At 42.0% G+C, this 18,789-nt stretch overlaps 1 protein-coding gene across 1 annotated transcript in view; it reads right to left on the bottom strand.

Annotated features, from left to right (window-relative positions):
- LOC118687349 (ras and Rab interactor 3-like) overlaps positions 1-16,894 on the bottom strand; it is a 153,121-nt gene extending 136,227 nt beyond the window's left edge. Inside the window, 2 exon segments of the mRNA XM_036384275.2 lie at positions 13,681-13,791; positions 16,122-16,894. Coding sequence (XP_036240168.1) covers positions 13,681-13,791; positions 16,122-16,278 — 268 coding nt within the window. The 5' untranslated portion in view covers positions 16,279-16,894.
- Between the last annotated feature and the right edge of the window lie 1,895 nt (positions 16,895-18,789).

Raw genomic sequence — 18,789 nt, 5'->3', positions numbered from 1 at the left:
CCAGCTACTGCTGTGTGTGTGTCAGTACCTCAATCCCAACACTCCACTCCACACTTTTGCTTTCAAAAAGTAGAACAAGAAAACAAACTGAACAAAAAGATGACCAAACACCTAAAGTAAATAAATACAAACATCTAAACCCAGACATACATTCAGATTAACTTTGCAAGCTTGGACTATTCCCAGAATACTGAAGTGTGACCATGTTTGCATGGGTCATTTCACTTCAGCTCTGCCTTCAGCCTGTCCTCAACGCTATGTGGGAGGTTTACACTAATCAGCTTTTTCTGAAGTTTAAATTGCACCATCACATCAACAGCTGTTACACAACATCAAGAAATAGGAGCTTGTGCTGATTTATGAAAGCCAACCTGGTGCTATTTTCAAGCCTCTGAATTAGCAGGTATTTTTCCCCATAAAATTATTCAACATTATCAAGTTAAATATTATAGTTAAGAACTAATAAATCCAGTGATGCATGATGTTCTAAAAGAGTTATTTTACAGTTAGCATAAACTTACCAGCAATTAACACCTTACAACACTAGGATTTTTCTCACAACTTTAATTATGTGTTTGTAACTTCATTTATTGGAGATTGCAGGCTTTTCCAAAAGGGAGAAAAAGTATACTACTTTCCCAAGTTTATTTTAAAGAAAATCAAATTATCCTCTCGTAAAGCATACACAATACAGCTCAACAGCCAATAAAGCCAAATTCCAAATTTCTGTTCTTGGATTTTGTTACTTTGCAGCGGTAAAGTGTCTGGCACTCACAGCAGCATCTGAAGGAACACCTATGGCATTTAAGCCTTTTACATTCTTTAAAAATCTTTCAGATAACAGAATTTTTCTCCAAAGGAAAAACAGGGTGGGGGGGAAACCAAAGGATATAGAAAATGGAGTTAAACATGAATTTAGTCAAAGCACACATGTATTCACGTATCAGTCTTCAGAAAGAATCAAAACATAGTGTAACTCTTGTTAATCTCATAATTGCAAGAGGCTTTTACCCATGGCTGTTAAATAATACGATCCAAATGCCTCTTCAAGATTAAGTATATAAAGTCACTGTGCAACTAAAATAGCAAGACACCAAAGGGTATGCTACAGAATATAAATGCAGTCTTTGGAAACATAATGACTGTACCTTTGAATTTTTACTCCTAATGTGATTACATTACTTTAAAACAAGCAATCTATTTGCTTTTCCCATATAAAACACCAATTTTACAGACAGAAAAGAAAGAAAGGTATTTTTGCAGAGAAAAAAAAAGAAATAATCAGAGCAATGAACTGAATAATCTGAGGGCAAGAAACAGGTGCCCCATTGACAAGCTAAATCACATTTACCCTTATTCTAAATGAGAATTTATATTGTGCCACCTAAGTAGTTGCAAACCTACCACTGGGAAATCCAAGATCATCTTCACTCTCTATGGAGAACAAGGCTTACTACTTTGAAGATGCTTTCCATGTTCAGAGCCCAATCTAAATAGGTAATATTTGTAGAAGGAATAGAGGTCAAGGTTCCCTGCTAGTATTGAATTATATTTTTGCTCCCTGGGGAATAAAAAAAAAGGATTTTTTTCTGGAGTGAAGGAATAGAAGGTAAAGTTCCACAGAAATTCACTGCTGCAGGCACAGCTAGAATTGAGGATTTTCTGGTCCCCATGTCACACTGACACATTGGATCTCAATCTCTGGCAGTAAACACTGGTGTGTAAGGTTATTGTGCAGCTCTGTACATTTCATGTCAATGCACAGAACTACTGATTCTTGTTTTAATGGCAATATAATTTTATTATAGTAGCTGTAGAGATTTAAAAAATATCTATTACTTACAAAATGAGATGCATGATTTTGTTGTAAAAATACTCTAAATAAGACAAACAAAAAACCTCCCTCCACTTAGTACTTAGTGACTGAACTTAGTCTTCTATACAAAACAGATGGTAATCTGGTTTCTTAGAACAATGCTCAAGATCTCAGTCTGGGGTGATGTCTGTAGGCACTCCAGAATCAGGACATTCACCCTATTACAGTCTGAGCCCAGTGAGATGCCACAAGTCTGGCACAGACAGGCACAGAGCCAGTATTGTCCAACACAGCCATTTCCCTGCACACTTTGGATACAGGAGGTTCTCATCTCTTCCAAAGTTATCAGATGTACAGCCTCTCACAGCTGAAAATGCTTTGGAGGATGGAATTAACCCACAGAGCTGAGCCCTTGGCAGGAAGCATCCTCAGAGGTTCCTCAGAGCTGTACTGCAGTGCTCAATTCACAGTGCAGCCCGGAATCAGCAATGGAGCAGGACCAAAATATTTGGAATTGGTTGCTGAATGGAAGAATTTTAGTTGTGAAGATGACAATTTTATTTGTAAGAAGTATATTCCCATCCCACCTGTAATTTCATGCAAGAATAATAGTAATGCTTGTAGCATTTGTGCAGTATTCAATCCAGCAACAGGTAGAATGAAGGAGAAAACATTGAATTTTGAAAGTCTCCAACAAAACCAAAAGGATCTGCAAATAACTTCATGTACTCCACCAAATCTGAACAATTTCAAAAGCCACTGAGCTTATATAGAAACTTCTATAGTACTTTTTAAGACACAGAAAAGCTTGTATGATATGGTCAATAATCCTTTTTCAAAATAACATCTTTCTTACAGGTATAAAACCAATTTGCACATGTATCTAAGGAGCAACTGGTGAAACACTGAGTAAAAAGAACTTCACAAGTAGTTATTTAGCAGAGACTTAATCATTCTTTAGCCAGTCTGCATTTTTTTTCTTTAAAGCAAATTAGAGTCCAGAGTGCAAAATGAGTATCATGACTGCTTCCAGCTGTAAGTACTCCTTTCAACCTAAGCAATTTGAGGTTTTGCTACCTCCTAGACCACATGAAATATAGTATTATTTTGACTTTCAACCCCCCCTAAGACAATAGAAAAATAAACTGAGTTGGGTGACCAGGCTTGGTGCTGTTCAGAAGAGAACAGTGAACCAAGTTGACTGATTTCCCATTACCAGTCTGCTGTCTTGCAGAGAAAGCAGCCCAGCTTCAACCTTTAATTACCTAAGTAGCACTTACTAAACTTAGTTGCCCTAAATATCCACAGATTAAAGCAGTTCTGGAGATGATCCCAGATAGTCTTTCCAAGTAAGAACTCCCTCATCACGTGCTATTACTCAACAATCCTGTACAACCAAATAACTATAGTAAACACATACGGTATTGAAAAACACAATTGATTAACAGACTACCTCCAAATCTGAAGTACATATTCTGCACTCAAAAGTCAATTGGCTTAAAAACCCTCCCTTCACCCTCCATGAAATACAAAAAAATAATTTTCAAAGAGCTTTGAGTCAGGCACAAGCACAGGTTTGTTCACACACAAGAAAATACTGCTGACCATTTTCTTTCCTTTTTCAGCCTGCAAACAGCAAGAGGTCCTCATTTTACTCCTGGTAGGGCAACAGAGTGTTAGCATTTTACACAATCCCTCCACAAAGTGGTCCCAAAAAGCATTCCCCAGTGGTAGAAACATCTCCACAGCAGAGACCTGTAACCTCCCTAGCCACAACTTTTTATCTCCATTCTCTGTGGAGAGCAGTTGGGCCAAAGATGGGTCAGCCAGGAACACACTCACCCTCTTCTATGGAGCAACTAAGAAGACCTATACATTCCAAGACTTCTTCTCCCTCTATGTGGAAGACATGAAGTGCTCTGTAGTGCAGCATTGAGCTACCAGTTTTAACTAGCTGTGAAGTTTTAATGCATTACTTTCTGTGAAAGTTGCATCTTTCATTTTAATAAGCACAATAAAAGAGTCAAATCATGAGCCGACCAGGAAGGAGTGCTGATGGTGGCATGGAGCTCCAAGCTCAATGAACTTAATATGGCTACAATTTATGATTATGTGGGGGAGAAATGGAGCTTAGCTACTGACCTTCTCTGCAGACTTTGGCTAAGTCACTTTGCCTTTTTGCAGTCTTTTTTTCCTGGTTCATTTTCATTAAGCACTCCTGGGGACTACCACTGCATCTCATAACAAGGAGAGACAACACTACAGCTCTACAGGGACCTCCCACCCTCAACTAGCAAAACATCAGTGAAACAGGACTAATTAATATGCTAGCTTTGACTTCTTCTCTGTCTAGCCAATCCTGGCTGGCAAATTTCTCAGAGCACCACAGTACTCATGGCTCCTCAAGTGAGACTCAAGAAAGGAGAGATTGATAATATTCCAGATAACTTTCTTTCACCTTCTGCTCTGGAAGTGTCTGCATAAAAATAACAAAAAAAAGGTAAATAGACACTGGAAAGATCTCCGAGTGCCAGTGCAGGTAAAGGAAGCAGACAAAGGATAGCAGCAACAGAGAGGAGCAAGGCTGGCAATAGGCTACAGAAGGTAAGAAAAAGCCTTACAATTTTAGGCAACAGCAGCCAAAGATCCTATGGAAGGATTTAAAAACACATTACATAATCAAGTAAAGAATGCAACCTTTACAAAGGCATGAGAAGTAAAGGGACAAAGTTCTTATGAAAGAACTAAACTGGAAATATCATCCCACCATCCAGCACTAAATCTGTAGGGCAGAGCCTCAGCTGCTGTAAACTGTTGTGGTTGTATTGATGGTAGAGTTAAGGGAGCACAGATATGCTCCCTGAGGCTCCAAGCAACTGCCTCTCTCAGAGAGTCAGGTTTGGTCTAGGAGCTCACAAAACTCAAAGCACAAGCTGATTCACAGTAAATGGGGGGAGTGGGTAATAAATCTATTCTCCACATTTCCGTCAATCTAAACTTCTAAATATAAATTTCATTCAAAAATTCCATTCCAGAAGCTTAAATGTTTCCCACCATCTGTGAATATCTTCCATCTTGCTATTAAAAGGTATAAATACCTTTGAATAGCAATAGATTCAATCATATTGCACTCAACCCACTAAACAATTGAATGCATCATATGCAGGGGAAATGTAATTCATCAGGTTTAGGCAATCTCTGAGAATTTTCCAACAAGCATATATGGAAACTGAACGGGCTAAGTCTAAATTATCCTCTTCTTGCTTGCAGGAAGGCACAATTACCACTGTTCCTCAATATGGGTAGATAATATTACCCTCAGCACTGTTAATGTAGCACCTGTTATTAACATTAAACTATTAATCCCATGTTGAAACAGAAAGAAACAATTGGCTGACAACATACACATGGTTAACCTGCATTCCATCTAAGTGCTTGCTCTGCTGTACTTCAACTTGCCAGTAGAGTTCCAGCAGGAGTTCATCTGACTCAGTTTCTAAGGCTAGTACAATTTCTACTAGGATATCTTCAATGTCTGCCAACTTCAAGAATAAAGAAAACCACCACTCTTTACTGCCTGAAAGTCTTGACTCCCTGTAGAACAGGACTGATGTCTGCAGGTTCATATAGTATTTTCAGCCTGCTAGGTGGGTAATCACATCTATTCTGTAAAATGTCATTGGCATAATGAATACAAAACTAAATATGTTTAATGATGTTTTGTAACTTCACAAAAAACCAATTATAAAGGTTCTTATCAGAAATATTAGCAGAACAAAGTTTAAAACTAATTTACTATAATTTCTTGCCCAACCAAAACCAAACCTCTCTCTACATTTTGATTTTTTATTCTGTTTTATCACTTTCTCTGCTTACTATTTCCAAGGGCCTATCTCTTTGCCTTGCAATTCCCAAGATTCTCCCATGGTTCACCATCCAAATTCAGTCTCCCTTCATTCACATGTCTCTTTCATCTATCCTCCAACTCCAGGATGCCTGACAGGATAATCTTAGCCTTTCTACCACACAGTTACAACCCCCCAAATTGCTCTATCCCTCTTGCAGCTTCTGGTGACAATCTCCTGTCTCCAGGTGCTTTGCACACTCTACTTTCCTGCAGCTCAATTCTGCACTTGTAGAGCTTTACCTGAATCCTCCTTGGACACTGGCGGTCCAAGTGAGACTGATGAAACACCAAGTGCACAGAGATGCAGAAATGAATCCAGCGTTTTAGCATCTGTCAAGCAACCCAGAATCTCAAAGACTGTGCTAGGCCAGCCCCAGCAGTGTGGATTAATGCTCACAGGCTGATTTACAAGGCCTTTTCAACCCACTTCCTACAACAGCAAAGCCAGCTCTGGGAGCAGCTGCACACCATACAAGGCAGGACAGCAGCGCTTTCAGTCTCAGCTGCAGTACAAGGTGACACAGAAATCAAAACTGCCATGGACAAGGACAGGTACATTTAAACACAGCTTTGATACCAACAGCACCATTTGCCAAGTAGGAAGTGGAGCACATATCTGTTGTCACCTTATTGCAGGGGTTCCATACTATCTCCTTATCACAAGAGTTTCATACCTGCTTGGTGTTTCCTGTGGGCAGCTCCCAGAGCACTGCCTCTTTCTTCTTCACCAAATGACCAACTGACTCCAGTTCCCTTCTCACCCAGCCACCCCACTCTTTTATAGCACTCTTCTTCTCATTGCTTACAGCTGTAGCCTGTTAAAGTCAGGCCTATTCCTAATCTTTGGTAATTGGCCCAGCTGCAACTCCTTAGGGGCAAGATTACTTTCTACACTATCTTTATTTTCTTATATTCTATCCCTCTACACATATCTACAAAATGGTCTAACTCCCCAGTCACACCAGAGAACATATCCAAATACACATATATTATCCCCCACTAAAGGTGAATCTGTCAGCAATACCATGGAGAGCTTCATGTCCAAGTCTTATTAACTTTGATTTTGAAATCCCTAATTCACGATTTCAAATATGTTCTCAGTGAAATGTAATTAATTTGATTTCCACACCACAGAACAACTCAGGTTGGATGGACCTTCAGAAGGTCCAAACATCATTTTTCCAGGAGCCTAAATCAAAACTGAGGTATCTGGATTTGATTCTGTCATGTATTTCCTCTTTGACCTCAGGCCAATAATTTACACAGCTGCTCTCTGCCTGAGTTGCCTGCAGTTACAGAAAAAGAAATGTTGCACTATTACTACATTAATATCTGAGGAATGCCTAGGTAATATGGTTTGAAATATAGGCAAATCAGATATCTAAATATTAGAGCTGGGGTAATACACGGAACTTGAGATTTTAGCCTAGCACATGAGAGCATTCAGCCTGGATGTCTCAAGTATGAACCTGTGTCCACAGACATTACATTTAGTTCTGAAGTGACTATATTTTAAAAATTTGGATTTTTGTTTCAGGGCTGCTTCTTGGTTCCAAAGCAAAGACTTAGCTTGTAAAAGTCCTTATCCACAGTGTGCTTCAACTGGACCCAAGCCAACTGTAAATTAATCTGAGTCATAAGAAATAAAGATTATATTAAGTAGTATTTTTACTAGCTTTAAGAATATACAGTAACATAAGAAAATACTATTTAATATGTTTTATTTGCCTTTCTTTACTACATCTCAACATGGCATTTTAGTTTAGACCTTAATTTACAATGTGTTCAACTGCTTCTAGCAAACTTGACACCTAAACCTGGCAAAATGGATAAATTACCCTGGAGTTAGTTTTCGGTTCTCAGCTCTCCAGGGGATGCTGCTGGCAGGTTGAGTCAAGGCACAGAGAAATGTTTGTCTCATTTCTTTCTAGTATTTTGGATGCCAGTTTTAATACACTGCTAGAAAATTAACAGCTCAGAGAGAAGGATGTATATTTTTCAAAATTTATGTTTAGTCAAAGCATGTTTTGTACACCAGTTCACAAAAAAAACCCCAAAACAACCAGAAAAAAACAAAACAATAAACAAACAAACCAAAAAAACCCACAAAGAAAAACCCCACCACTTTTCCCAACTAACTTCAACTACACCTACCTGCATAACCATTTAATACTCACACCCAAAGGCCATGCAAAGATGTCAGAAGTTCAATCTCAACCTCGGTGTGAATTCTGATTTAGGAGACTTGGCAGTCACAGAAGAAAAACTTGTGATAACATGTTTGTCATTTGCCATCAACTATCCCTCTAAAAGTGGTTTTAAATTGTCACACCATCTATTTTCCCCAGAATCAGAAGCCATACAAATGAGATCACAATCAATAAAGTTTACCACTCAGCATCTACAGGGACAAGAGGGAGTCTGGAATCACTGGGTGAGGGGGAATAACCCAAAGCAGACCCAAAACAAATAAAACCCCACCAGCATATGACAAGTAGCTACAGAAATAAGCTACATGCCAGCTCATTAGTAAGTCTCACTAACACAAATAAATACACATTCACAGGACACTGCACCTATATGTTATGTGAATACTGTATGTACGAAGCAACTAAGAAATTGTTTCTTAAAGCTTTCTTCATTTTCATTTCCTTTTAGACCAACATGAAAATAGAATGTTTATGGCTGATAATTTCCTGGTCTTTGAGGGCATAACAGACTGGAGTAATAACATATTTTAAATCCATATGCATGCACTATCAATAAATCTATCATACTACAATAGTTGCACATATTCTACGCATCAAGGCAGAGAGGAAGACTGACTAATATGCACGTGGGAAATATTTGCAAATAACAGAACACAATAATTGTCTCTCAATGAGAGACATGAGACCATGTCTCAATCTCAATGAGACCATGGTCTTTCTGTGCTAGGTATTGTATGAATGCATGGTAAGAGCACATGCAGGTCATGCTGAGCTTACCAATTCAGGCTGCTCATGAAACTAAGGTTTACAATGAGATTATTAATACCACATCCTTAAAAGTGGTGGTCTGAGGCATTCATCCCTGCTACAAAATGGAAGTTTGATCTAGGGAAGACCATGAGCTCATTGTTTAAAAGAAATACATATTATCACATCATTAAAGAAACTTTGCATCAGCACAAAATTATATATTCCACCAGCCTTTATTACTCTAAGTTTATGATCTTATAGATTAAGGAAAAAAAGAATACATCAATCCAGCATGTTAAGAATTATGCACTTTTAAGCACTGTGTTTGTTAAATACAACTTATGGAAATCAATAGTTCCTATAGTGTCTTTACCACAAGTGTACAAGAAATAATGTTTTCTGCCCCTTTGGAAAATTGCTTGGAAGAATCAGTCCTGTCTTCTCCAGTCATCATTGATTTTTGTAGGAAAAAAACCAGGCCCTTATTCTTTCTATGGTACTCTAACATAACTGTCTAAGACTTCTATAGTTTCTCTACAATGCATGACATCTTACATGGGTCCCCAAGGTTATAACAAACTGTGTAAAATATACACAGACTTAATGACTTTGATCCTGACTCAGAACTCACACACATGCTGCTGGGAAACACACTTTACTGTAGAGGACTGATTCTTTCTCTCTCACTGCAGGTATACAAAGCATTGCTACAATGTGCATTTTAATGCTAAACTAAAAATGGAGCATGGCTCAGGAAGAAATGCTAACCCTGTCTTTCCCCCAGTCCACAATTAATCTTTACCCCCTAGCAGCAATGGAAGGAGCACATTTGAACCAAACAGCCACCTACTTAAAATCACTGTAGCTCACGAACATGGTTGACAAACCACAGGCAAGAAAATCCCACTGCCTTTCTGTTTCAAGGCCACTCCTTAACTAGTGTCAGAAGACAATGGAAATATTCCCATTTCTAATTCACAGGGAAAAAAATTCTACCCATATACAGGGATTACTTGAAAATATTCACAAGAGCAAAGAGTCTGGATCAGTTTTTTAGCAGCCTGACATGCCCCAGTGGAGGCACGTGGTAAGAAACATCCTGACACCCAGTCACCCCACCTTGTATGTGTCCTGGAAGCATCACTTGGAGTTCTGGAGGACATGGAGTCATGGGAACATTTTGAAACAAGAGGCAAGCCATTGGAGCAGAGAAGCTACAAATCAGACTTTCTGGGCAGATGGCACTGCAAGCTAGCAAACTGATGGCAGATGGAAGCGAGAGCTTGGATACGGCAAAAAAATCGGATGCAAACTAATGAGGTCTGTTAAGACACTAGAGATAACTACTCCTCTTTTCTGATCTCTCTGCTTCAAGTGAGGGTCAGGTCAACTTCTCCTCCCACAGAAATCTACCCAGAGCCATGAGGAAAAGGTAGCTTGGTTTCCTTCCAGGAGGAAGCCATCCAGAGAGTTACTCAATACCAAATAAATTTACGATTCATATTTCAAAAATCCCAGGCTCTCACGAAATTTCCAAAGTCCAGAGCCTTCTACATACAATCTTTAAGCCCTCTAGCCTCCAGGACAATATAAAGACCAATCAATGTGCTTTTATCAAAGCAGAGAAGCTTTCAACAATGGGGAAGTTTAAAGCCAGGAATGATCTTTAATAGAAAAATGCTACAGAACATGTTAACTGTGGTAAGGATTTGGTCTCGGTCCCAACTAGAACCAAGGTTGGCTTGGTGCTCCCAAGGAGGCTCCACCTCCTTCCTGCAGCTGACCTACAGTTCCTTTGCTGCTATGGGATAGAGACAATCTATAACTCTTCATGACGACAGAATACTACTATCAGAAGAAATGTGGAACACTTCTTAAGATGTTCATGATTATCATTCCTCTGATACAAAAACCTCAGCTTTTCTTCTCTAGTAACATACACACGTGTACACGTATTTGATTGTCCTCTTTCAGACTCCTCTGGTTCTTTTTTAAAGCAGCATTGTTGAGACTTTAGCATTTTTCCTCTTCTGATACAATTCCCCAGCAACACTATCAATGTTTGCAGAAGAACACAATACAAAATTATCTACTTCAGCAAATGAGACTAATGTAAAACAGTGTAGACTATGTGAGCTTCTAGAAGATAGCAGCTCTCACAAGCTTCTACCATTACTTGTAGAAGCTTACAGAGTTTTTATCCCAAGATATATCACAAAGGGTGAGGCCTTTCTTGCCAGTGTCGTGAAGTGCAGGGATCTCATAGTCTTATAAACTTCTACAGCTGCCTTTTCTAACAATTGAGGGGGTTTTTTTCCACTTACACATTTAAGAAAATAAAGTGAAGTGGTAAATATATTAACTCCATTGAAAGCCTTTGGAAAAAGGGAGGTAAAGCTGAAGAATTGTGTGGGAAGCTAATGAAATGGGAGCACAGCAATAACACGAGGGATTAACAGGCTCTCAGCAAGAACCTGCATTTCTCAAGGTACTATGAAATTCTTGTATCCTAAACACACACATAAAAACATCCACACAACAAAAGAAAACTGCTATATACCATAGACACAGACATGCATTTGTACAGCCCCCCATGCTCAGAGCAGACACAGAAATGACATAGGTGAGAGTAAGTACATCTCATAAAGGAGCCCACAGGGAACCGTGTATTCATATTCCAATTGAAAATCCACACTCTCACCCATCTTCTATGCAATCTCCACCAAGTCGCTTGACCTTTCCTGGGACTCCTCTCTCTGTAGCCATGTGATTACACAAGCTACATTCCCACAGAGATGAGCTATATTACTGGCTCCTTTCTGATAGGTGTTCCATCATTGCTCCCTTCTCATTACATGACAAATCTCAATCCCTGGCTACCAGACAAGAATGAAAACAATAAATAGAAAAATAGCAAGTCAACATCCCATACACTAAAAAACAAAACAACAAAATACAAAGCCCAAAAAGAACACTACCCCAAGTCTACAAAAGTTGTTACTGAGCAATAACAATAATGGGTTCTTATGGACCCACTCCTGACCCACAAACACCAATTTCAGCTATTTTCAGATGTTCCCTTTATTTGCAGCTTACATCTAGTCACTCCTACAGCAACTCAATTCCCCCTTCAGCTGCAGAAGATACACAGTGATAAGCAGTACATAACTGCAGAATAACAGGAAGTGATTAAAAATGCTACAACTGCAATCCTGTGACAGATTTGATCTGTAAATCCGTGTTCTAACTGAATAAACACTTTTTAAAAGAAAGGCTACTACCATTACTGTGACTAGAAATTATTAATTTAATGCAAGTCTTGTGATATTTTTCTTAAACTTCAGCATCCTGAGGCATATTTGGGCCTCCCCTGTGTCCATCTCTTGTGGTTACAGAGAAAAGTGCACCTTAGAGACCTGAATTTCAGAAAGCACATCAAAATGACCCAGCTGTATTTATCTATTCCAATTGTTCTTGAACTAATCTTATGGCTTTAGAAGAATGGAGGAAGCTGAACTATTTGTTTGAAACATGTGCAGAAGTCAGTATCACTTCTGGAACTCCAATTCACATGCAAGCAGGTTTTTGCCTTGGTAGTTTTATCATATAATTGTGAAAAAGTTCTCATTCATGCTAAATGGAAGTCTGCACCAGAACTTTCACAGGTATCTTTCAGATTCTATAATTCTGTGGCCTCCATTGCCTTGACTCCAAGTGTGCTGACAAGTATGTGCTCAGACATGATCACATTGATGCATCCACATATACGGAGGAAAATGAAAGAGGAGTGGGAAAGAATAGTATTTTTGACTATTCATCAAGAATCACTATGTGTGATACAAAGGTCCTTTTTGTATTCTTTCTTGTTTGTTAAGAACTTTGACAAACAAATCAAGAGCATCATAATGTTGCAGATGCAGAACACAGCAAACCGACCCACAAAGTTCCTAACAAAAGAATGGGGAAGCTCTTGGACATCAAGAGGATACAGTTAAAACTTTTGGACCCACAGACTTTGAGCTATGCTCTTCCATTCCTCTCTCAGGAGTGTATAAGCACCCTAGTGATCCTCAGTCTATAGAACTGGCACCTCAGTATCACAACAAACATGTGAGTGAGGGCAGGAACACTGCTCCAAACTCTCCTAGTGCCCGGGGCTGACAGCATCCCAGAACTCCTGCTGGCGAGAAGGAGCACACTCCATTGCTACCACAGAGTTTATCAAAGAGTCACATTAAAAAAAAAATCTGAACTTTAAATTAACTTGGCTAGTGCCATTGGCAAAATGTCTCATCTCCCACACACCATAAACCACAGAGAGGCAAGGAGAGAGAGAAAGGAAATACACACTGGAAAGACAGATGGGAAGATGAAAGCATTGTGGACTAACACTGATACTAAAATGCATCATCCATTCCTGCCCTCAATCAATTCTTTTTGCTTGGCCAAGATAGACATCCTGAAGTAAAATGGATTCCAGGGTTTCCATATCACTTACCTCACCAACCCTCTCCACACAACATAAATTACTACTCTGAATACACAGTTTATCACTAAACTAGCAAACCACAATTAACTGTGTAACAGTAATGAACATAAATCACTGAGCTCAGGTGTCCTTTAAAACACTGCATATCTAGCTACCCATAGTTTCAAGAGGAGCACACTCTCATGACTTGTGCAATATACACTCATCAGCTGGACAGAAATGAATAATCACCAAAGGAACAAAGCTACAGAAATTGCATTGTAGGCACACTAGTCTCACAGTGACCCTAAACATGCCTTTATCTGAACATTACCTTTTGCCTTTGATACATAAAATCATGTCATTATGTAACACAATAAACCTCATTTCGACACAGAACAGTCCTGATTTGTTGGGTTTCTTTTTAAGTTTAACACTGATGTTTACACATCACTGCAGATTGGTCATGACAAAACTACCCAATACATCTCAAGAGCTTATAGGACATTACAAAGTCTTCCCACCTTACCTGGCTCTGTACAGTTCTTCTCTTCATGCGTCCCGTTAGGTGATGCCATCAACCTTCTATTCCTCCATATTCCTGATATAATGCTTCTGTCTGCAACAGCTGATTCTTGGCCTATATTAAATAAAAAGACATTATGCCCACTAGCACAATTTTTTTCCTGCATCATCCCAGCTGGACTACAGGTGCCTGCTAACAAGGAGTATGGACAGACCATCAGAATGCAAATGGGGCAAAATCCGAGGTGGGACTGGAGCACATGCCAACAGACACGTGCTAGGTGCTCCCAGCTCCAAAGGGTGCAACTGGGCTCCATATCCGAGCTGTTGGCATGTTCTGGCTATCAGAGCTACCAGAACACTTGGCTGTGACCCACAGCAGGAAAATATTCTGCAGCAAGCAAATGCTGAAGCCTGTACCTGTGAAAGTCAACACTTGCAGCTCCTATAGATGAAACCAGCCCAGCTATGCTGACATGAGCAAAAATCACACTTCCATTTAGTCATCTGTACTTGCACATATTACATTACTGCTTTCATGAAAAAATAAAAATGCATATGGATATGTTCCAGTTACATTTTAGTTTATTCTGAATTTTCAGTCTTGGGTATGCTTAATAATATCAAACCATTCATAATTCGTCAAAGAAAATGGAAATCACAGTGAATTCTCATAAGACTTTAAAAAATAAAAACTTTTTTAGAAGTCAATGGAGCTTTTACCAAAATATATATTCCAGAAGCATTCTCAACAAAACCTGTTAGAGAGAGTATAGGAGCACTTGGGAGATCATGTGCCATATGCAATTATAATAATCAAAGAAAGAATAGAACCCCTTAATTAAACCACTTTCACCTCAATCTTATCCATTTCAAATGAACATATTGTAATAACAAAAATTCTTCTTTGACCAATTTTAGAGTTTATACTGTCATCATGTAATGCCTGTGTTTTCTTAGTGACTCCTGAAAAAAAGAAATCTAGTTCGGAAGTTAGTTTTTCCAGAGTAAAGTATTCTGAGCCACAATTATAAGAAACATAGACAACAGATGGTCAGTGTTTATGGATAATATGCACTGTAAATTAGCCAGCTGAAAAAACCCCTACCTGATGCAGCATGCTATCAAAAATTAGGTTATGAGGGATTTAGTTGATAACCCAGGAGATTAAAAACTTTCATTAGTCATGACATTTTTCATGAAAACCTAAAAAAGTTGTGGAAAACAACAACTGCAACAAAAAACATCCCTCAAGCTATGCAAACATATTCATACCCCCATTACTTGTTTCCAAGTTGAAAGTTTTAAAGATGAGCAATATGCTAATATGGTGTAAGACACCGAATTCTTATATGGATGGCTTGTTGCCATCCTAGATACAGCTCAAACAAGCCAGGCAATAATTTGGGCACAAGAGCATTACAAACTATGACAAGTTCCAGCAGATTTTTCTTCCCTAAAGCACACACTTGAACTTCAGCTTTAATTTCAGCAGATGACCCATCCTAACTGTGCTGAAATCTGAGTTTCTTATATTAAATGTAAATGCTTAGTGATGGGCTTAGTCAATTTCGTTCTTAAATCTTCAAGGACTGTTGGCAGCCCTACCTAGACCCCAGTGCTGTCCCAGCAACCTTAGACTTGGTATTTGAGGGATGCAAAGCATATTGCAGGATGGGGGCCTGAAGCTGCATACTTACAGCCCAAACTGTGCCAGCAGGCAGAGGAGCAAATGGGAATGATACAGTTAATTATAAATGCATCAGTTTACCAATACAGCACATGCACAAATGATGCAAAAGACTCTGTTACAATACTCTCTCTATAAAACCTAAGATTAGCACCGCTCCCAGCCTAAAATGCAGAATTTTTTGTCAAATCTATACTGTAACGGGGGGACAGGTGTTGGGGGTGCGTGTGAGATTGAGAAAAGAAGCAGCTATAGCTGATGGAGGTTTACAACCTGAAGACAAAACCAAAGGCAGCCCGAAGTTGCAAAGGGGACCACAGGCGGCTGGAGAGAACTCCACTGTGATGCAGCGGCAGGGGGGAAACTCCTCCAGGGCCGTTCGCAGGCACAGCGCTGCCCCGTGATGCCCGGTCAGTGCCCGACCCGAGGGGCGCGGCACCGGGGAGCCCCGGACGAGCAGGGGCCAGCGGCGCAGCTTCCTCCTCACCCGGGAAGCGTCCCCCGCTGCCCCGGGCAGCGTCCCCCGCTCCCGCATCCTCCCGGCGCGGGGCTTTCTCCCGAGGAACCCGCGCTGCTCCCCCGCCTCGCCCGCACGCCGGGGCATTTCCACTGGGAGACCCCAAACGGGAACAGCCACCGCCGCCTGATCCCGCCAAGCCCCGGCAGCCCCGGGGCGCCTGCAGCCCCCCCGGGCCGCCCCGGCCGCCCGCCCGGCCCTGCCGGGGTCCGCCGGTCCCGCCGCCGCCGCCACTCACCCGCTCTGGAGAGCAGGCTGGACATGCACCAGGCGAAGAAGAGGATGGCGCAGATGAAGCCCAGCTGCTGCAGCAGCATCTCCCGCCTCCTGCGAACTTTCCTCAGCATAAGCAGCATGGTCTTCGGAGGGGCGAGCGGCGTCTCCTCCAGCTCCATCGGAGCGAGCGCGGGCGCCGAGGGGGCGGCCAGTGGGTCGGTGGGGAAGCGGGGATCACTCCCGGCGGCTTCCCGCGGACGGCTCCATTTCGGTCGGGCTGCAGCGCGAAGATAAGCCGATGCCCAGGGCCTCAGGTCGGCAGCGGCGCAGCGGAGGGAGAGGCAGGTGGCGGCGGGCGGGAGGCGGCGGCAGCCCGGAGCGGGGGGGAGGCGCCGCGCTCAGGGGCCGGGCCGAGCCCCGCGCCCCATGGCCGGCGGCAGAGGAAGCGGCGCGGCGGCGCCCCGCGCTCCTCGGGCAGCGGCCGCCCCACAGCGCGCCGCGGGCTGCGGGTCAGCGCCGAGGGACGGACACATCCATGCGGCTCCCTGCCCGCCCGGCCAAGTTTGAAGTTTATGCCTTTCCTCCGTCCCTCCCCCGCCGCCAGCCGTAGGCGGCAGGTGGGCGACTCAGCCGCCGCGGTCACAGCAGCTGCCAGCGGGCTCTCAGCCCCGGCGGGCGGCTCGGCCCCTTCTCCCCGCCCCTCTCCCGCAACTTTCTGGGTGCTCCTCCGGCACCCATGGCAACGCGCGTGTGCCCTCCCCCACCGCCGGGCCGGGGGGAAGGCATTAAGTGGCGAAATTAATCCTTTTCCCCGCACGGAGCAGGAATGCCCGGCTCTCGGGGTCGCGCTCGGCGTCGCTGCGCGGAGGGCAGCGGGCAGCGGTAGGTGCCGCCGTGCCGAGGCGCGGGCCGGGGCCGGGGCCGGGTGGCCTGAGGGGCTGCATCGCCCCGGGGCTGGCGAGGAGCGCCGATGGCTCGGGGCTCTTCACCTGTCTCAGGAGATGCCTTTCAGATGAGCTTCCATGGGGAGAATGGCGCTTCTGCGCGCATTTTGCGCTGCAACCAACGCGGGGTGCTTGGGATGGCAAATTAATGACCCATTTTGTGGAATGGTGGTTAGTTCTAGGCTGTGCCACCAAGATTTCATTTCTTTCTTTTAACTAAAATTTTATGTTTACGTTAATTAAGTGGTTACTGTCAGTCAACGAGTCGTGGGAACTTCCTCCTACAGCGCACACATCGGTTCTGTATTCCTCCCAGAAACGCATGGGAAAGCACATGTAGACAAAACGGGATTAACTCATCTGATCTTCTTTTGATACAGCGTTGGGTTTACGACAGAAGGCCTTTCAGGTGATCCCCTCTGGATCATTGTCTATATTTTTCAGGACATACGACACATATCTGGCATTGTTTGTCATGGCTTCATAATTATAATACAAATACCCACGTAAACAAATAATCACAAATAAAATATCATCAATTCTCTGTTTTCCCATCGTTCAAATGTGTTTTCTAGTTTTGCTTGTGAATTCTATCCACTACAGTAAGATGCAGAAGAAGCACAATGCTCAGGATGCTGTGGTACACGCTGCATGTGGAATTGCTCTGGATTCATGCTGAAGACTGCCAATTGTCTCAAGAGCAAAAAGGCTTACTCAAGGTGGAGAGCCAAAGAGGAGCAGTGGCGTTGGTGTTGTTGCTTCTTTACCTGCACATAGCTACAGAAACTTGTGTTTCTTAACTGTCCAAGCTCCATGGGCACCTAGGCTCTTGTGGGCTTTTGACTTTCTGATTTACATTAAAGCAGGAAAACATGTCAGAAGAATGGCACTGAGACACGCTCCAGTCTCCTCTCTTTCATTCCCTTTATAGCTGCTGAGAGAGCAATGGTAACTGTGAGAGCTCTTGCCTACTACACAAAAAGGTAATAGAGAAGATTGTAAATCAGGGTATGTCTCTTGATTTCTCTCCATGGCCAGATAGGAAATCTCAAAGTTGAACCCAGAACAGTGAAAGCTATCCCTGACCAAAAGAATTTACAGGCTAATTAGACACAGAGGCAATAGAAGCTGGATAAAGGCAACAGAAGGTCTTTAGATCAGCACCTTTATTTATAGTGAACTTGTTTTTTTCATTGAAGATCTTTAAGCTCCAGTGAAGGTGTTGGTTGGCCATGTCAGTAGAGATGCTACTTTATACCCTGTCAGCTGTTGTAATAGATGGGAGTTAATTCTTCACATGGATTTCCATCACCTCCTTTCTGGGACTAAAGCCTGCCTGTCCACTCAAAGTGGCAATGCAAATATTAGTCTGCCATCCCCTTTTTGTGTGTTTAATGAGAGTTGCAGTGCTGACAAGACTGTAGTTTTCTGTATGAAGATTTTATCTAGGAATCGAAGGATGGTGACACTGGAGGAGATTGCAGAGATTTATTCAGTTTTTAATACAATAAATTTATAATCTGCTTAGAATAATAGAATCATTAAGGTTTTAAAAGGCTTGTAAGATCATCAGTTCTAACCATTAACCCAGCAATGACACATTGACCACTAAACCATGTACCCAAGTGCCACATCTACACATTTTTTGAACACTTCCAGGATTTGTGATTCCACCACTTCCCAGGGCAGCTTGTACCAATGCCTGACCCTTCTTCACTTATAAGGGCTTCAAAGAGGCTGTTCTAA

The sequence above is a fragment of the Molothrus ater genome, chromosome 6 (genome assembly GCF_012460135.2).
Source record: "Molothrus ater isolate BHLD 08-10-18 breed brown headed cowbird chromosome 6, BPBGC_Mater_1.1, whole genome shotgun sequence".
NCBI classification, from domain to species: domain Eukaryota; kingdom Metazoa; phylum Chordata; class Aves; order Passeriformes; family Icteridae; genus Molothrus; species Molothrus ater.
This window is presented reverse-complemented; position numbering and strand designations above follow the sequence as displayed.